This window comes from Nipponia nippon, unplaced genomic scaffold (genome assembly GCF_047370975.1).
Source record: "Nipponia nippon isolate SJK-2023a ecotype South Korea unplaced genomic scaffold, ASM4737097v1 scaffold_1, whole genome shotgun sequence".
NCBI classification, from domain to species: Eukaryota; Metazoa; Chordata; class Aves; order Pelecaniformes; family Threskiornithidae; genus Nipponia; species Nipponia nippon.
In genome coordinates, this window is record NW_028262290.1 from 112,560,048 (window position 1) to 112,581,049 (window position 21,002).

The 21,002-nt window shown below is 40.4% G+C and overlaps 1 protein-coding gene across 2 annotated transcripts in view; it reads left to right on the forward strand.

The window, feature by feature from the left end:
• Positions 1-21,002, forward strand: part of ITGA9 (integrin subunit alpha 9) — a 234,529-nt gene that overhangs the window by 191,325 nt on the left and 22,202 nt on the right. For both annotated transcript variants that reach the window (XM_087767376.1, XM_087767382.1), the window contains exons 24-26: positions 11,869-11,994; positions 12,554-12,673; positions 14,358-14,459. In XM_087767376.1, coding sequence (XP_087623502.1) covers positions 11,869-11,994; positions 12,554-12,673; positions 14,358-14,459 — 348 coding nt within the window. The remainder of the gene's footprint in view (positions 1-11,868; positions 11,995-12,553; positions 12,674-14,357; positions 14,460-21,002) is intronic.

Below are 21,002 nucleotides of genomic sequence, written 5' to 3' on the forward strand. Positions count from 1 at the left end.
GAGTGAAAAATGGGTTAAACCTCAGTCTTGTGAATCCTGCTCCCATTAACCTTGAATGTGCCAGTTAGCTCAAGCCCCTAGTTCCTTCTCCAGTGTTCCCATCACTTTTTGGTTAGGGAGCAAAATAAAGAGTTCTTCTGTTGGAAGGACAAATGGAAGTCCTCCAGTTGTCCTGTTATGCTTGGCACATTCACTTCACACTTCTCCTTTCTTCTGTCTGAGCAGGTGAGACCTGGATTGTGCCTTTATGAAAGCTGGGTATCAGTGAGATTTAAAAAATAAAGAAAAGCTCAATTGGAAATGAATTAATGGCATGGAGGAGTTGAAGAGAATTCCTTTTCCAAGTTGCCTTTTAAGTTAATGGCTGCCTGAGCATGGGACTGTAGAAAAGCTTGTCATGTTCAATAAGGAAAACTGTTGAAATAAACATTATTCTTGTCCTGTGAACATTGAAACAGAAAAAGTAAAATGGAGTCAATCCCAGAGCCACAAGTCTTTCCTGGCTGATGACAGGTTACATTTTTAAGGCCAGTTTTGTGTAGCACTCATGTAACTTTTCTTCCTGGCATTTTCACAGTAATGTCTGTAAGGAGCAGGAAGATGTTAAGGGGAAGAGTTAAAGCTTGCTGTCTTATTCCATGAAAGGTCCCAGGCTGCTTGAGGTTTTTCTTCACTTGTATAATGAAAAAGAATCTTTGCAATTTTAAAACCTTAAATGTAATTTCTGCTTATTATCTGTAGGTTGCTATCCTCCAGCATAAGAATAAGATGCTTTGGTGACTGCACTGCTGATGTTTAAAACCATAAGCAAAGGAGGACTGTCAAAGCTCTCTAAAGTGTTGGTAGTGCATGAGTGCTCCTTGAAGCATATGTTGAGATTGTCAGGCTCACTATTGAATGCTCCACGTACAGAGGCAAACTCTTATATCATTATTGTTATGTAGAAAACCCCTTGTTTGTTGGCAGCCAGTTTAAAATTGTTTAGTTTCTGTCTTTTGAAGTTTCAGGTCTTGGCTCTGAAAACATATATACACAGTCCCAGCATGTGAAAATTATAAATATTTGCTGATAGTACTTGACGTAGGAAAATTTTTTTCCAGTACCAATTTATGCTGCTGCTGGTTGCCACCGTTGATACAAGGTTTGTATAGGAACATTTTGGACTTACAGCAAGATTTGTTTTAGCCCTTTGTATTAGTCATCACCCCTTGTAGTCTCTTCATTTCAGTGATTGCTGTGCACACGTCCACATACGCATATTTTGGCACCATGTTTAAAGGCATAGCTAGATTGCTGGAGGAAATTATTTATTCCAGGGAGTGTATTGTACGGAAACTTGCTGACCTTCCTGCCTTCTTTGCTTTAATAGCTTCTTTAAATGACTGTTCCAAAACATTTTGCTTAGGCAGTTGGAGGTTTTCCCCCCACCCCCCGTCTAGAGCATCTCTGTGATAGCAGCAGAATCTGGCTTTGGCTGGGAGCCCTGTCACTTGCAGAAGAAACTGGTGCATTCACCCTGTCCCAGGATGGGTGTGAGGGGAGGCATACGCCACCGTCATCCAGCATGGCACAGTCGCCTCTAGGCATGGGAAACGGGATCCAAAGCAGCTCAGAAAGAGCTCTCATAAATGTCTTCCTAATGTCAGCGTGATAAACTGAAGCTGTCTCAGTGAAGAGGAACTTAGCTCTCATTTAAGATTTCATTGTTATACAGGAAAGGGTGCCTGGCCATAAAATTAAGTTCTTTCCTGAGTTAAGACCTTAAAATAAATCCAAAGTGGAAAAAAAATCGTGACATTTTTGCTTTACAGGAACCATCTGAATCACTATACAAAAGCTGTGCTTTGGTTAGAGTTCACTGCGTTTGCAGTGCTTGAAAATGATCTTTTCATGCATTGCTGGATATTGCCCTCAGGATACAGCAAGACTACTTAACATGGCAGAAAGTTTTCTGTGACTTCCTAGTTTGGATTTTTAGGTGAAACCAGATTTGGACAAATTCTGTGACATTTTGTATTTGTTTTGTCCAAATCTTCTAGCAATGAGAGTGCTGTAGTATTTGCATAAGCAGTGAATTTTTTTTGCAAATGCTAGATAAAGAGAATGTTCATGGAAAGCGCATTTTGAATGTACAAATATAAGTCTGTCTTTCAAGAAAGATTGGTACTATAAAGATCAGGCCCATCGAAACGTGGACAAAAATGCACTGTGATCTACGTATTGAATCAAACCATGGCAACACTTGACGTGTTCATTGTGGCCTGCTCACAGTTAGCTTCTAAACTAAAGAAGATAAATTTGTCGTATTACTTAGGTATTGAAATTTTCCAACACTTTCTCCCCCCAAAACTCATGACCTGTCAGTATAATGTGGCAGTCTGATTAATATTTTGTGTCAGCTGAAAATGTTGCTACTTTGTGAGCTGCGCATAGCTCCTATTTTCTTGGCTGAATACATGAAATTCCAATTTTGAAAAAGACGACTGATTTGCCTTTTTATAAAAGTAAATTCCAGATAAAGAAAGAAGTCTTATGAAGCGAAGTGGGTATATACATTAGCTCTTATCAGATTCATGAAGGAAGCAGGAGGTTTGGTAGATACCACAGTAATCAGGAGTTTTGCTGAGGTATGGAAAAAAATATACAGTAGACTTTTGTAAGCTTCCCAGGCAGAGAATTCCCTAGTGAAGGAACTACTGAGTGAGAAAAGAGGAGAGTCTATAAAATTTTATTTTAATTTAATTTTTTATTGTATTTTTTTATTTCTCTTTTGAAGGCGTATAAGAATTACATCCTTTCACCATTTTCCAATTGGTGAAGCTGTTCCTGCCAAAAAACAATGAAGAAAGAAATTCAGGAAAGAGCTGACTGGTTACTTCTTTTAACATACACACCTCTTCTAAATGCTGATTCATAAACTAGCCTTTTTCTTTTATAAATAACACAAGATTTGTGGTTTAAATGTAAATTTAGAAACTAAGAAAACACTAGTTAAAAGCAATGGTAGCTGTGTGTATAAACTTTATCTCCCATTTGATGGAAGAAGGGTTTACCCCCCTGTTCATGTATCAGAGTGGAAATAAGCATCTTTTATTGAATGTCTCTCCTGGCTTTGAAAGTACATCATTCCAGTCTCGTGCAAGGTACTGGATACCATCAAAAGTATCAATAAACCATTCCTTGGGGGAATGAGAACTCTGAAGATGTCCTGGAAACAAAGGACATCTTCTGCCTAACTTAAAATACCCCACCATCGCCCCACCCCCCAGGAGGGTTTTTTCGATGAGGATGACTCATTTAATCTTCAAGTGCCTACAGTAGATGAGCAAAATCATCCTCTTGGAAGTCATACCTTCTCTCCACTGCCTCTGAAGAGAGCTCAGATCTTAGAGCTGATCTTAGATACCTTTCCAGTACATTCAAATATCTGCTTGAGTGAGAGATCCCACCCGAGTCGTTTGAGCACTACAGGGAATGTATTTATCTGCACAGTCTTCAAAACTTTTCATCCTAACATCGACACAGCCCATGAGGAAAGTCCAGCAGTTAGGTGAAGAAAAACCATGGGCTTATTTGTGTTTTATGCGCCATAGGAAAGGCTGTAGAAGGGGATGTGCTGGAGACAGGTAGAACCTAGCTGAAGGAACACTGAACTCCAAGTGATCTCAAGGGCTTTTCAAATAGAGACGTACCTTGAGATCTGTTTGCTGCCTCACGTGTTAAGCATTTCACACTTCATCATAGGGAGAGGAGATGTACCTGTCAGTGACTCTCTCTTGGATTTCAACTGTTAAAGGCTGATATATAAGGAGCACAGGAATGATAGAGGTAAACTGGTTTCCATGTAAGGTGGCATTCATTCATTCTTAGGCCTGAACCTTCTGCGGACCTCACAGTTAAATCATACGAGTGGTCAGTCTTTCTTCTCACTGTGTCCATGTGGCAGTGTCCTCTGTTAGGAAAGAAGCCGCTGTCTTGTAAGTCAGGAACTTTTAAATCAGATGATCTTTGCTTTTCTTACTAAACTGGGTAGGCAGCACTAGTTCTTGAGAGTAGTACGGGGGATTGCTCCTCAGTAGGTGCAAAGTGGCTGCGGGGCCAAGGCCAGGCAAATGTTGCAGGATTATGCTGATCAAACCCGGTTAACAGGTTATTTAATTAAGCTGCAGGGTTAAGTGCATCAGAAGAACATCTACAGGCATTGCAATCAGGTTAGCACAGATTTAGGCCAAATGTGCATCTGGTGTTTTCCTTTCGGCTGGAAGAGCAGGAGCCAGAGCTGTGGTGGAATACTCCTCTAACCTGATTTAATGCTTTAGCATCTCCACTTTGCTGTTTAAATCTTGTCTTTCATGGCCATGTAAGTTTACCTGTTGGATCTGTGGAGTATTGGTTTTGCTTAACAGCATTGCTATTTTTAGTCAAAATCTTTCAAGGGTTGTGTAAAATGGGTTAATTTTAAAAATTCTTTTCTGTTGTTTCAGTGGCTCTTAAATTTATTGCCAGAATCAACAAAACTGCTCTGATTCAAACATGTTTCATTATCTGTGAATATTAAACATTTTTGGCATATGGAGCAAGTACTCAGATAACATATTTACATAACTTATTTGTCTACTGTTGAAAGTCTGACCTTGTCTGGAATTTCTTGAGTACTCTTTTTTTCTCAGTGTGTGTGACATGTTAGATTAACCATGCCTATCAATTCATCTCTGTTCACCTACTATAGGGTGAATCAGTATCTTTGAATCAGGACACATGTATACATTTTTTCCCTAATATTAGGATGAGTGTGCTATGGTTAGCAACAAAGATAAACAAAAGTGGATCTGTTATTTATTATCCAATTTGCAAAATTGAACCACTGATTAGACATGCATACATAAATAAAACAGTAAAAAAACTAATAAGAAAGGAGAAATATGTAAAAACTATCTGGCAGCAATTTCAAGAGATCTACAGCCAAACTGTCCTTTGGAGCCAGCATACCCCAGGGCTGATGAGAAAGGCATTCATGTCGGAGCTGAACACTTAACAATTTTGTAAAGCAACTGACCTGCATTCAGACCTTGAGCGTGTTTCCTGCAGCTAAAATTGCTGTTCCAAATATCTTGTGTCTCGCAATGTTTTCCCTGAACTTGCCCCCATGCTTTTTCCTTGTTCAGACCTGGGTTACCTTCCACCACACGCACTCGTGGCTGGATTCCACCTTCATACTTGCTTTGTGTCAGCTTTATGCTGCTGGCTTCCAGGCTCTCGCTAATAACAGGTGATGATTTAGCTCGAGAGGGGAATCAGGCTTACTGGAAGAGCCTGGAAAACTTTTAGTACCATAATGAATTCCTTTGCATTAGTGGAAGTCTAGTGGTGTCTATAAGGAATGAGCTGAAGATACACATTTGCTCGCCTGTTTATCTTGTAAAATGCTAATCGTTAAATATGGGCTTAGCACTCGGCTTCTTATATGCAGCAATGCAGCAGGGAGATGGTACTTAATGCTTCATTGGAAGCAACAGCTAGTTTCCTCATGTTTTTCAGTCTCATTTTTCCGAGAGACTCCTATCACATGCACATACTTAACCCCATGCCAACTGCCAGTTTCCGCTTCCCTGTGCTTGGTCCTCAGCTGACCTTTCCAGCTCCCTGTTTGGAAATTGTATTTCATTTTCCTCTCTCAGGTTGACAGCTTGTGCAGGATATGAGGCTCTGAAAAAAATGGGGGGTCTTGCCTTTGATGCATGTAAATGGGTTGAGGTTAAGTCTAGAAGTGGCCACTGGCTTTCAGTCCACCTGTGAAGTTTATGTTACAGGCAGTATGGCCTGAACGCTTAAAACGTTTGCTAACAAACTCCGACAATTTCTTAAAGGCCCCAAAGGCTTGCTAGAAATTGCCATGTTCTGAGAGTAACTCCAGATGAGCAGAAATGATGTTGTAAGTACCCTGAAGGTGGGGGACAGAGCTGATAGTAGAAGGGAAATGTGCTGAGGCAGCAGGTGTATTATTTAACCTAGAAACTGCAAACCCCCTAAACCCATGGCTGACCTGGATTAGAAATGCAAGAAGTGTTTCACTGGCAGCCCTGGGTTATCCTCTGTGTTCCCAGGGCAACACATGGTGATTGTCCCCCTTGCACTGGTACCACCTTGTTGGAGTGCCAAGCCCAGTCCAAGTTTTCTCATAAATCCCTACCACGTGCAGGAAAAGTCAGAGGGGATGCTCCCTGTGTATGTAATAAATCTGACATGCTATTCCCATATAGCCCTATTAAATGTCCTGTAGGTTTTTAGGATGTAATGTGTGTGGAGTGTACATGCTATGTTTTACATACAACTCTTTCACTCTGAAATGTCTTCCTGCTGCTTTTTCTTAAGGGTGGTGTAATCTGATACAGTTAAAAATCCTTGCTACTTTATGGGTTTGCCCCTGCTCTGTAAGACTTTTCAAATATTCAGTCTCCACTAAAGTTGTCCTGTGGGAATTTCTTCCTTGTTGCAGATACAGCATTTTTAAAGCATGAAGTAATGCACATGCTTTCTCCAGTGGTTGCGTCTTGTCTCTGAGAAGCTTAGTGGTTTGTGCTGACGACAAAAAGTTGGCAGAGTAACCCGTTGTATAAGCTGTCCTATTTAAATGCTGTCTGTCAAGCATGTTCATGGGCTCTTTAAAGGGACAACAACTTCCAGTAAATTAACAAAGCTAGAGACTAACTTGGCTCTGAACGTGTGGCCATTTATGGGTAGGGTAGGCAGCATAAGGGATATTCTGCTTTTCTGTATGAGAATAGATTGGTAATACTATTAGCCTTTGCAGAGTTATGGTGACCTTTAGAAGCCTGTTATGCAAGGTGCCATTTACAGTCTGTGTAGTACAAATGTTCTGGCTTATATCTCTTCATGTTTATGCATGTTGCATGTATATGCACGTGTTGAATACAACAGGAGAATACACATATATAGGTTCATGAGTGAGCAGTGATTTTTAGTCCCTTAGATTTTGGATGTGCAGCTAAAACTCTCTAAAAGATGGTGATTTTTAAGTGTCACAAGTCCACCTTCTGGAAGCAGGCCTGTTAGGTGTCTAAGTGAGGCACCCAGCAGTAATGTCTCATTGAAAATTGTAGATGGCTATTCTGGCATCCAGCAATGTTCAAGAATGCAGGTGAGATCCGAATGCAGGCTGTTCTGGATTTAATCACTCTGATATTCCACAGTGGGAATATCAGAGTGATTTTTTTTTTTTTTTTAACCTTTCTTTACCTTGGGACTGAGCAGTTTGACAAAAGTGCCTTTGAACTTGAAATAAAAACTAGAAAAAAATAATACACATGATGCATTGATGTTAGGTGTTTTGCAGCCTATGATAAGATATTCCTAGAGAACGGGAACATTCCTGCACATGGACAGCCTGGTAAAAAGAAACCATTGTCAGTAAAAAGTTGTGTGGGAAAATTTTACTTGTGTTCTTGATGTTGGTTTGCCTCACGTGAAAGTTGAAGACATTATTCAAGGTGGTCAAAACATGCTTCGTTCTGATTAGAACAATGACAAATCATAATAAATATATCAAGTTATAAATTATTTGTGTAAAAGTTTTTCAAAAATGTTTTGTTCAATCAGAAAACCGCCCCTTATGAATTTTTCAGTTTAGAATTGAAAATCTGAGAATGTAATTTATTTGCAAAAATATGATATTTTTTTCTTAATTGGAAAGGTTTTCCAGGAGTTGAAGGTGAGGATCAGTAGTTGGTAATATTTAGTTCTGTGTTACAAGAATTTTACGCTGTTGCCCTGAAAAAACTCATTATATATGTGGTAGTATCAACTATACGTGAGAATGTAGACTATTGTACATAGAGAAGAAGAAAAAGGAGAAAATAATTTAAGACTTTTGAAATTATTTTTATGCCATTTTTTCTGCAATGTAAAGCTGTTCAATGAAATCTGCTAGGTCAGATTAAAAAAATATATATCACTTCTACTTATGGAGGAATTTTGTATGGTCAAGACTGATTGTAGCTTTTTTGTTTCAGAAGGGTTTGCTTTATGTAGAAATGTAACCATTCTAGTACTTAACCAACAATATGAATTCTAGGAGTCCTGCTTATAGGAGTTAATGTAATATCCACACCCATGGGTGAAAAAATTGAAAACTTGTTCTTAGCAAGCATGTATAATGTGTATTTTGTGCACCTTCAGAGTCATCACCCTTTGCAGAAGTTCTGCTGGGCTGAAGACCAAAGTGTACCTTAGAGTGCTTCTTTACTAGCATCTTAGTTCAATCCAGAAGTGAGCTTTTAAAGCAAAACCCCCAGCCATCCCCACGCACGGAGCTGTGGTTCGCATCATAGCGTGCACAAACTAGATTCCTTTTGGGGGAAATGAAACACAAAGGAGCACTCAAAGAGTGCACTTAACACTCGTTTGTGGCTGCAGCACATTCAGGCCGCAGGACCAGACTCAGAGTAAGTTAGAAAAGTATGGAATATGAACATCAGGTGCTGCGGATGCCACGCAGTTAGCCTGGTTCACCTTTTTGTTTGGCCTACATTATGTGCTAATGTAGACTTTGTCTACACCTGCGTACAGATTTTAGGTACACTTTCAGTATAGGAGATTTAACTGTCTTGCCAGTGCACCAGACCACAAATGATTTTATGCAGGACTTATAACAGGTACCTTCTGGAAAACAAAATGAAACAACCTTCAGCAGAGACAGCTCTGACACAGCTCCTTGGAAGTCCCTCCTTGGAGGCTGCAGGGCTGCTCCTGCTTGGTACCTCACTCGGGACAGGGTTTTTATTTCCCAAGCTGCAGTCTAAATGTAGGATTTAAGAGAGCCTCCCTTCTGTCTCTCTTCCCCCTGCCCCGGTTTTCTTGTTGTTTGTTTGTGTTAGGAGTTGGACGTTGATTTTTCTCTGTGGTTTCTGTATAGTCCTTGTACTGAGTGCAAAGGCAACGCACATCTCTTTCCACATCCTCTGCACTGCTCCAAAAACCCCATTCTGCTATTTCTGTGAGATGTTAGATCCCAGGGCCTGGGAAGATCACTTTGGAGATAGTCCTTTTCTCTTTATAGTCTGCTGAGACCATATGGAAATTTCCGAAAAGCTCTATTATGTCCTGTACCCTGAAACTCCAAGACTTTGACAAAGAGCCTGGCTACCTACTCCATTTCAAAGACTTGCACAGTTCTTGCATCTATAAATCGTAAGCGTTTGCTCATGCAAAGCCCTTAAAATTTGCCAGCGATTTTCTTCTCTGTGTACCAGATTATGAGGTCGGTCACAAGGAGAAAAACAGGTGGGTGGGGTAGCACCATGTTTGAACAAGGAGAGGCTCACACGAGGCCAAATTGTGATTTGTGTTTCAGAGATGCAGTTCAGTCTCAGCATGATGCAGGCAGGAGCTTTATGCTAAGATTTTATTCAGCAGGTTGACTTCCTAGAGCTAAATTTTTAATTGTAAACAAAGTTTAATGAAAAGTTATCATAGTTTTGTCTGACTGGTTGACTGAACCTTCCCTTTATGCATGTAAAAATTGAAGAAAATAAGAGATGGTGTGAAATAGAAGTGTCTGATAGTCACCCTAACATAACAAACAAACAAACAAAAAACCCCCCCAAAAAACCCCAACTGTGGTCAGCCCTTTGGAAAGGCTGGATTTCCTTCTACCTCAGCATGATCCACCCATTTCAAAGTTTTTTGTTACTTTTTTCCTAGTTCTGTGGCTCTGCTGTTTCTAAGGGTGCTAAAAGAAACTGAGTGCTTCTCAGTTGCCTTGCATCCTTTCCTGCCTACCGGCTGTCAGCATACGCTGATTGATCACAGATACACAGATGAATATGATCTAATTTCTGTCTGGTTGAATTCCCCCAAATTCTGCAGGCCAAGTAGTAGTGTCTGCCGTCTCCTTCTAGGAAGTGGCATCAGCCCTTGGCTACTAAAACAGGCTGTAGGTGACCTGCTGATCTGTTCCAGAGCAACGCAGATGAAGGTGACAAGAGGTGCTCGGTCCTTGCACGTGTCCCTCCTAACATGGGCAGAGACACTGAATTTAATAGCTGCCTTGTGTAGGATTGCTGCACAGTTGGCAGAGAGGAAAGGGTATTTCCAAATTCAGACTTAGTCCTCAGGAGTTGCCTTTCTCTGTTTCAGCTAAAGTGTTTTAAAAAGGAAAAGATGTAGCCAAGCTTCAGTTTAAGAAAAGATAATCATTTAGAGAAGAAAGGACCAGATTTATGTTGCTTCATGCCAGATAATTCCTTTTAGTCTTGTGAGATATTTCTGCTTTTGTTTGTTCTTACACTGTATTTGTACAGGATGAAAAGCGTGACAGTGTAAGAGCCAAAAGCTGGGGTAGTGCAGAAGCTCATACTGTCCTTTCTGTATCTCTTGCTTGAATCTAATGACATCTGTCCAAGTGTCTGGTAATTCAAACTTTCAGGAAGAAAGAGCAAGTACTGAATAGATCTTGACTCTTCTGTTCTTGATTTAACTTAAACCTTCTGGTTGATCTGGATCCAATTCCCATGTGAAAGTTCAAAGAAAATAAATGTCAGTGTGCTTTGTGAATCTCTTACCTACAATAAATAATGAAAACTCATTCCAGGTGATCTGGACAAATGGAGAACATCATAGTCTTAATTTCCAGTTGATCCCAAGGAGACTGTAAACTGTGGGTAGCTACCTGTGCCTGTATCTGTTGGGAATGTAAGGACAGATTATGTAAAGACAGGTTATGAATACGTACTTCAAAGAACAGATTATGAAGAGCTTGTGGGCCAGTGAAGCAGAAAACGTACATCTTACCAAGAGGCATAGATGTCACTTGTCTGGAAAATAGCATTTAAGATCTAGATGGACCTTTGGTTTTTGTTTCTTTTTTGGCAGTACTTTGGCTAACTCAGCTATGAACTGTTTAATGCAGAATCGGACTCAAAGCATGCAGTAATTTCATACCTGTAACAACTTTTTTTCTCCCTTTTTTAAGGATTTGTGATTTGAATAAGGTACAAGTTTTCATCCTGTCAGAGTAGAGGATGTGGGGTGGTCAACAGCAGGATGTGTAAGAACTGGGTGGTTTATGGGAAAATCTCCCTCTCACTCTTACAGGTTTTAAGGATGGCGGCAGGAGGAATTTGCTGATGTGTTGTTGTCATAGTTTGTATTAAATTCCAATAGATTTTCTTCAGTAAATATTCATAAGCTGCAAAAAGTGAGAAGGGTTTTCTAGTGCAAAGTTATCTTGACTGAAGATCATTTTATCAAAGCTTGGTACGTTTCACTTGTTTCAGGCATCTACTTTTCTGGACAAGTGAATAAGCTAATGATACAGAAAGTTTATTTTTGTACTATTTATGGTGAAGGTAAAAGAACAGGTTTAGTGTCCAGGCTTGTGCATTTACACAAACGTTTCATTTATCCCATTAGTTCTGATACAAGCTGTTAAACAGCCAAGTTGGCCAAAGCGCCAAATAATACAGTTACAAAAAAGGTAATACACAGGGTAACACAATTGACTTAAAATGCTATGTGGTGATTTATATCTTGCTGAGTTTTTTCTCCTCTGTCTCCATCTCCAGACATGTAGAACACAGACACCTACATGTGAGCTAGGTGAGGTACATTCTTATCCTATCCAGTCAAGACAGACAAGCATTTCCAGAGCATGGTTTGTCTGGCTTACTTTAGATATTTTCTTTAGGATTATTTGACTCCCGAAGCACTTATTTCTCTCTTTTGACTGTTAATGGGAGTCCAGACATCCAGCTCACATGTAGGTGTATTTTTATGGACAGACTAATCCCACCTTCTGGTGTCATTTATTTTAATTCAGAATAATAATTGTGATTATAATTGTGCTTGCAGGTTGGTCAAGACAAAGGAAGCTGTTCTTTTCACAGAAACCCCAGCCCATGCATTGTTCCTCAAGAGAATGAAAATATTTTCCACACAATATTTGCTTTTTTCACAAAGTCTGGCAGAAAAGTATTGGTAAGAAAATCCGCCTATGACAAACTTGAACATACACTGTGTCTTACAAAAGATTTTGCATGGCTCGGCATGTAGAACTCAAGTAGACAGTTCATTATAAATGATGTATAAATGTTAGTGATTTTAATTCTCTCATTTTTAAATGGATATAGGAAGCTTCAGGAAGTGCAGTGGGGAGGGAGTTACCTGACATGGCAGCACACACTCGGTGACCAGAGCCCTCGCTGCTGTATTTTGTCAAAAGCACATGGGGCAGCGGGGCCCTGCACCGTGCTCGGTGCCTGACCTGCGCAGAGGGCTGATGTGCAGCGGTGGCCCGGCCCCAGGCACTTGTGTCTCAGCAGCTCTGCCGAGGGCTGAATTTCACCTGCCCTGCTTTCATGCAGGTCTCTGTATATAGCTGTCTTCAGGTCTTGAAAGTTGTTGCTATTTCAATGCAGGAGTGCTGTATTTTAGCAGTTTACTATATAACTTAGTCAGCTGGCATGTTTGCTGTCACACAATTTGTCACTGAATTTTTCCCTCCTTTGCCTAACAGCTTTTTCCATATTTCTTGTAGGACTGTGAAAGACCAGGCAGGTCCTGCTTAATTATACGCTGCAACTTAAGCTCACTAGCAAAAGCAGAGTCGTGTGATATAAGTGTCTACACGCTGCTGAATACTGAGATACTGAAGAAGGTACGTTCTTCCCTTGTAGTTTGTCATAAATACCAATTTAAGTATGCTTATGTGTATCACTGGACTCCAGAGTTGCATTTGTTCTTCTCTTTACTAGTGTGTTATAAAAAATCATGGTGTCAAAGAAAACAGATCTATTTATCAACAGCATGTATGGAGGTGTTAATCCTAGTTCTCACCCATTACCCATTAAGGCAGAAATAAATTAAGTTCAGAAATTTATACATTGAGAAACAACAAATGAGGCCCCTAATTGTATGCATGGTGATAAGGCTAGAGACTTCTGAAAGTTGAATTGATTTTCCAAAGTTTTCATTCTGAAAAATGAGAAGTAGAGTAAGTGCATGTAAACTGTGACCAACTATCTATCATTCCCTTGGTGTAAACAGAGACGTGGCGGTTTTTTATAATTTTTTACTTCAAATGATTATTATTCAAAGAAAATACGTCACAACCATATTAATGCTGAGCTTGTCATTTGTGACAAGAAACACATGGTTGCAAGTTAATTCCTGTCTTCTCTGAAGCCACTGAATGAGGCAGCAAATCTTTTAAATTTCTAGTGATGTACTGTGTTTTGCCCTGTTTTCCTATACTTACAGAAATGCTGACTGTGTCATTGTGGCAAGATGCTGTAAGATTATAATGGTATAAGAAAATCAAGGAGAAAGCTCGTAACATAAGCCTACCAAAATAAACCTGTCTTTGATAGCTGCTAGATTAAAAGCATTGGAGAGAGCCCTTATTAGAAAGCAGTTCCTAAAGCAATTAATAGCTCTGAGCTTTTCCAGCTGAAACCAACCAGTCTGTTAGTGTTTGTTCATATTTGAAAACAAGAAATATAGGCAAGGCCAGAAGTTTCAGGTATTTGTTACATCCTTAGAGAAATGCTGAAGTATATAAGCAAGTAACTGAGCGCACACAAAATGTGCTTCTGGGAAATTCAGTCCTGGGAATAGCCAGGATTCATCCCACCTGCTGGGTCTTTTCCAAGATGACCTTTAGCAACACTCCTTTAAAAGACATACTGTGCTTACACGTGTCTTTGGGTCAGTATCATCAATTACATGCCATTTACTACTTATTACCTACCCTTCCCAAGGTGAACAGCATACAAATGACTAACTTGTGAGTTGAAATGGCAGCGTATTGGAATGTGCTTGTTAAAATGCACTGTGTAAAACATAGGAGAAATATCTGTGAATAAGGGGAGGTGTATGTTGAATATTTAAGATATTTGCAATGCACAGATTCAAATAATTAAGAAGTTTTCACCTTGGGATATACTTGAGTTTATCCCTGGTTTCGTATATCTTTTTTCTGTTCACTTGAAAAACAAATAGGAACTTTTCTTTGATGGTTAATATTGAGCCTGCCTGTGTTGATTGGCAATGTTCCGTCTTTTGCTTTTGTGGTAACTGTGGGAAACATTAACAGGCCAAATACAAATGATGTGTTTAAAACCCAACACGTCTGATTTTGTTTTAATCTGTCTGTTATGAGCATAAGGTGTATTTTTTTCAAAGTGGGGTTTTAACTCTCAACCCAACTTCCACCAAGCATTGTCTAGATGTGGTTATTACACTGGCAAATGTTTGATGGTTTTGTTTGGGAGTTTTTTGGTGCTTTTTTTTTTTTTTTGTTTGCACCATCAAATCCAGTTCTTCCTCTTTTTACTTCTCAGGACAGTTCATCGGTCATCCAGTTCGTCACAAGGGCGAGGGTGCGGGTGGACCCTGACCTCAGAGTTGTGGAGGTGCCCAATGGGAGCCCAGAAGAAAAACCAGTAAGTAAATAAACCTGAAGAGAAAGGTTTCCTGATCCCAGTGGGCTGGAGATGGTTGAGAGCTCTACACAAACTGGAATTTGTGGCTGGGTTTGGGCTGGGCTAGCCCACGAGAGTGCCCAGACTTTTTCTGGCTAGACTAGCAGTGCTGTGAACTGTGCTTCTGTGGTTGTGCTCTCTGTGATAACCATGCCATCACAGTGAATGATGTTATGTGGAGCAGGAGGATCTGTGTTGTACTAGCCAAAACTGTAATACCCTTGAAGTATTCATGCCAAAATTAGGTTTAGCTTCCTGTTCCAGGGTTAATGTCTGCTTTAATCTAATTCAGATTTTCCTTGAAAACCTAGCAGAGACTTGAAACCCCAGCAAAGTCTTTTCAGATGTGCCAGTATGAAATATTTAGAAGTGTTAATGGTATTTTGGGAGCTGTGAAAATGGGCAAGGGGGTCTAAACTTCCAGAGATTCATTTAAGTGTTCCATTGTGCTGAGCTGGTGGAATTCATGTATGACCTGATACTGCATTTTGTGTTGATCTGCGTGAGGCTGGAATTAAAGTTCAAAGTGAATTCACTGTATAGTTTTGGCTGTAAGTAAAACTGTACAGGGCCATGTTTACAGTCTACTGGGGAAGGAGGAGGGGATGGCTTTGGTTTCCTGCTACCAAGTCGCCTGATACTTATGCATGAAAATTGAACAGGGGGCCACACCCAAATTCAGCTTTCTTTTTGCCTGGTGAAATTTTAAAGTTTCATTTCTTATTGCTCTCTCACGTGAGGATCAGAGGTAATCTGGACTACTTTCAATTTCTCTTCTTGCTGTGTATTTTTGGAACATGATCTAGATCCCATCTCTCAGTTATCCGTTTGTCCTCAACGATTGTCATCACCACCAGCCCATGCAACTATTCTCTCATTGGCTTCATTTCAGTGAGTACTGTTAATGTTTGAGTGTGAAAGCATTGAGTTCAACACACTTTTGGAAGACACTGATGTCCCAAATTAAAGCACTCATCTCAGAGATACTGGATTTAAAACCCTACAGGCAAAGGAAAAATCGAACCTGCATCTACTTACTACCTTCAGTGTGAAGGTAGATTCACCACTACAGTGACCGTTTTTTCCGCCATCATGTCTGCAACACTAGACTTAACTTCCTATTTTATTAGACCTGTCAGAAAAAGAAATTCTTTTTTATGACAGGACACCATTTTCCCCCTTCTGTTTTATTTTCTTTGTCAGGTTTCTGGACCATTCTAAAGAGCATGAAAAAATAGGCTTGGCAGCTGAAATGAAAAACATAGCTAGCCTTCCCTGGGAATGTGCCTTATAAGTGACCTATAGCCCCTCTTGTTAATACATTGCCTGATCTCTCTTTAGTTCTGCAGCTTGCACAGGGCAAATTTTGCAATTTTATGACAAAATTTCATTAATGACTGAAGTGACACCTGACTGTGATACCCATGCCCCAACTGAAATGGAAGAAGCCAGGATCTCTCTGCCAAATATTTTGATCTGTAAAGGGTTTTAGAATCTCTCAGAATGATAGCCATAATGTAAAATGTGTGGGATTACTATTATTTAATGTTGAAAATTTAGAAATGCTTTTATCTAGGAATGCAAGCTCTGCTGTATTTCATTGTTATCTAATGTTTGGAGAAAAAAAGAAAACAAAACAAAACAAAAAAAAACATTGTCCTTTTCCTGTTCCCGGAAAGCCTTTCATCGAGCCTTGAGTTGCAATGATTATAAAGTGCACTGTGTGCGCTGGGAAGCTATATTAATCTTCAAGCAAGAGCGTGCTTCTAGTTCCTGTGAAGCCCTAGCTGTAAAGGAGCATGCTTGACATGTTGTAGCAATGTGACATCAATTTGTAATTTCAAGTCTTTTCTAATGTGAGTGCCATTTGCTCCCTCCTTTATGCTATTTCCATATGTCTGTTGGCTTCAACATTGCTGTATGTTTTGCATAGGGTCATGTTCAGGGAAAAATTTAAGACATGTGGTTTGGCCGAAGGTATTCATTTTTTCCCCCCTCTCTTTTCTTGTGGAATGCAGAAGGGAATAGTATTTGTTGCAAGCCACAGCTATTCAGCTGGAAGTAGGGACAAGAGAGAGAAAATGTCTTTGTTCATACTCCTCTCTTCCTTTTTAAAGCCCATCCTGTATTCTTTTCATTGACCACGGACTGCTGTAGCATATCCATTTGGGTAGCAGCTCCTTCTGAACATTTGTGCATGGTCTTCCTTTGAGTCTGTTTACAAAAGTGTTCCCTAACAACGAAAAACATTTTCTTAGACATTTTGTAATGGTAAATTTGAAGAGGCCTTTTTGCTTTCTACAGCTAAATGTAGCCTTATTAGCCCATTTAAACAGTTCTTTTTAGAACCAGGTGCCCTTAGTTCCCTGGGCCCTTTTACAATGTAGCGTACAATATCAGAGCGCAAGCTATCTGTGAAGAAGACAAAAAGAAAAGGAAGACTGATATTTGTGATGTTAGTGTAAGAAGTACCAGTGGTGGCAAGACCACCCATATAAATATCAGCTTTGTCGGAAGCTCTAGTAGACTATTTGTAAGGGAGATGCAAAAGCTTATGTAAATATCTGTAAGTTGGGAAGCAAGCTGTCTTTGAAATGAACCCATTTTTAAAAAAAGATGCATTTATGCAATTTTCAGAAATAATTTCTCTGGATTTGGATATAATTTTATGTGATTTGGAATGATATATTTTCTGTTTCTGGTTATAATAGGCTGTTTGAACTTTTATATTGGACAAATCACATGAAGAAGGTGAGCAGAGTTTGGATTTGGCTCTGTGATGACAGTTGTATTAACAGGAGTATATATTGGCTGAAACCAATGGCGTGGTATTTTCAGGAGGCATACTTTCTGTTCTTGAACATATGGGTTTCCATGAAGGTTTGGCTCCCTTCTTCTCTGCATGTGAGGCAAACCCAACAATAAGCTCCATGAAACTGCGGTGGTCAAATACCAGATCCATGGATTCGCATCTTGTGCTCGCTGCTCGTGCGCAGGAGGAGGAGTGCTCTTATGGAGCAAAAGGACTTCCTTCTGCGAGCGCCAGTGTGGAGGGAAGAATAGGCTGGATTTCACTCTGTCAAAACCAGCCAAATGCCTCCAAGTCTCCCTGTCTTGAAAGCGAGGGAATGCAAAGCTGAATAAATGAAAGGGGAACCCCAGATTAAGTGCACGCAGCTCCTGCAACGAAGTTCCCTGTAAAGCTGAAGGCTATCATATAGCTGTCTGGTGCTGTCAGCTCAGCACACATACGCTTCATCAAGCCTTTGAACCTTTCTCTCCTCCTGGGTAGAGTTCACTGTTCTCTCATTTTCAGCCCAGTCATCCCAGATTTAATTCAACACAGGCAAGTGGTTGCCCTACATGGATTTTTTTTTTTCTCAGGATTTAGGTATGTTTATGTTTGCAATGATAAACAAATATATTTTGGGGAAAGCAACAAAAAAAAGAAAAACTTAAAAAAATGAAGTTTATGGTTGTGAAAACTTACAAGGTGTTTTCAAGAGGTCTTTATATGCAAATTTATATGCAGAGAGATTTAAATGCATATTCACATGTCTAAGCTTTAGCTGTCTGCCTGTGGCACAAAGGACTCCTGACTTTGGCCTGTTCTCCATGTCTGTGTTGGAAGGAGCAGCCTGTGGTACCAGACAGTTCTCATTCCATCCCAGCCTTTTTTCAATGCACGTGGGAATACCTCTTCCACTCAGCAGCCCACCACCACACCCTCTTGCCTTTTAGAAACACTCAGCATTTTAAGGTGCCTGTTCTCTCCAGCTTACCTTTGAGATGGGCACGACATCCTAGCCTGGCTGGAGCCAGATGTGTGCTTCCTCCAGCAGCTTTGCAGCCCGCTTTCCAGTGGGCTACTTGCTACCTTATTGTTTTCACTGTGTTTTATTTTTCATTTTGTTGTTTTACCTTTCCATCTGTTACTGTGACAATCCCTTTATAGATTTTCTTGTCTTTACAGTGCAGTCTGGCAGGTAGAAACACACACTTGGGTAAAGGAACAGAACAATACACAACAGCAACAAAATACAGTTAATTTCTCAGGGATAGAGACAAGCAGGTAGCAAGGATACCTCAGGTTTGTATTTTTCAACAACTTCCAAGGTTATTCTTAGTATATGTAAATAAATAAATATATAAAAAGGGATGCATATACATACATGTACAGATGCACAGGAGAATGGTGTCTTTACTGCAAGTCTCCCCAGATATAACGACACTTGAATGGACAAGTCAGCCAGCAGTGCAGTGTGATTTACAACACCAGAAATATTCTGGGTGATAATACAGAAATAAAATAGCATTTTTTGATAAGCCTATGTCTTCCATGGTGCTGTGGTTGGTGATACAGGTGCATAAAATTCATTTAGTTCGCATAACCAAAAAGAAATGAAAATTTTGCAATTATGTATTTCTAACCAGATTTTGCTGCAGTATGTTTCTTGTCTTTCTGAGTCCAGTGCAGCTTTCCTATTCTGGAAAGGGCTTCCGCACAGTATGAACTTTAAGAAAATTCCTACTCAGTTAACTACTTAACTTCCTGCCTACACACTTTACTGAAATGGGGTGTTTTAAGAGCACTAAAAAAAAAAAATATCTGATTCTTTTCAATTTGTTCCCTAAGATTTTCAGAATATAGCTAGTGTTTGGCACAGGCAGAAGATGAACTGGTAGATGCCCTTATCCATGCAGGTTCAACATTTCAGAAATCAGTGGTAGGGTCCAGATCTGTTATTTTACAGAAGGGCAGTTACATTGTGTAAAACCTGATTGACGTGTGAGCTACGTACAGCTAAACGGTGAGCTACACTGCCTCCTGGGCTTCCCGGCTTTCAGATCCCGCAAGTACAGCGTGAAATGCAAAAGATAAATATGAAACTAAAACTCCTCATGCATCGTCAAGACAATTGTGTTTTTTTACGGCCTTTCCCTGGTGTTTCATCAGAGTCTGAAAACAAGCCTGAGATCCGCTCCATATTTTATGACCATTGCATGTGCTTTCTCTGAACCAGACAGCTGCCGCCCCCCACCGCCCTCTCTGGGGTGCCTTCCCACCCCACCCCGCCCTTATCTTCTGCATCAGTTGCTCTTATCACTCCTGTCTTCTCTATCAGTCCAGGTTGTGGGAAGTGCGCTGGGCTGGGGACTGCCTTGTGCTCCCCAACATGTTGGCTGCCCTATAGGGGCTGTGCTGCTGGGGTGGACAGGACAAGGAGTTCAAGGTTCGCTCGAGATTGGCTTTCAGAGACTGCGCAGTGGCCAGCAGGTCAAGTGGCAAGCAGTGGCTGGCACACTTCTCTTTAGTAACGTCACCCTCTGCTTCCAGCCCCCCTGCTCCGGGACACTTGCTTGCCTGGCCTCCCACCACTTACTGTACTGGCTTCTTGCTGACATTCCCGACACATGATGTACGCTGACTGTCTGCTCAGTCTGGTTTGATTGGGGTTTGGCTTGGGTTTTTTGTTGGTGGTTGCTTCTTCACCAAAACTCGTTGCAGTGGCTGCGTATTAATGCAGGCAGGGTTTGAGAGGGATAAGGACATTAACATGAGCAACATCCCTGCTCCTCTCCAAACCACAAAGTCGTGAACAGGGGGATTTTATGCTTGTATGTTGATTCCAGACTGCTAGAAGAAATGAGATGGATAAGAAGCTGTTGTTGCTCTCTACCCTTATAGCTCAAGCTGTGACTGCAAAAGCTACAGACAAACTATTCTATCCAGCGTGCTTCAAATCTGAAATGTGGGGCTCTTGCTGTAGAGATGATGTATGATTTGATCTCTGCAGCTATTCCTGGCTCTGTCTTTTGGCAGCATGAAGGACATACAGGTCTATTGTGCTGGAGGTTGTGTTATGTTAACATTTACTCTGAGTAGTGGAGAGAAGGCACCACCTCATTTTGCATCCAGGGACTGCTTGAAAGGTCTCTTCACTAAAGTTGGCAATACTTAAAATGTTCGGAGTTTTTTTTTTTTCTTTTAGAGTCAGAAAGGAAGATAACATTAGTGCCTTATCATCTAAGAAATAGTCATCTGACTTGTGTCCGCAAGATGGATGCTAACCATAGCCTCTGTGAGAAATGGACTGCCACATCAGATCATCTTTCCAAGCTGGCTCAGAAATATGAGGAAGGCACAAGATTTGTGTTTGATCTCTCTGTCTGGTATTTCCCTTACACTTGTCTTGGCTATGAGGGAAACTCTGCTGCTTAGGAAACTTTCTGTGTTCAGCAAGACGTCTTAAAAAGTCTGACAAAGGCTTTGTGCTCATGTCTGAAACGCTGAAATTATTCTTTTTCTCGGGTGAAGAACTGGTCCATGTTCGAGAGCTATTTTGAGCATTGTGATAATAGTTATGGGAACATGTTTGGATAATGCTATCTATGTATAGCTTCATTCCTGTCCATTTGTTATGTTTTCATGTCTAGTTGTCATCAAATGCGTGATAGTATCTCATCAACAGAAAGAAACAGTGTGTGTAAATCAGCTGTGTT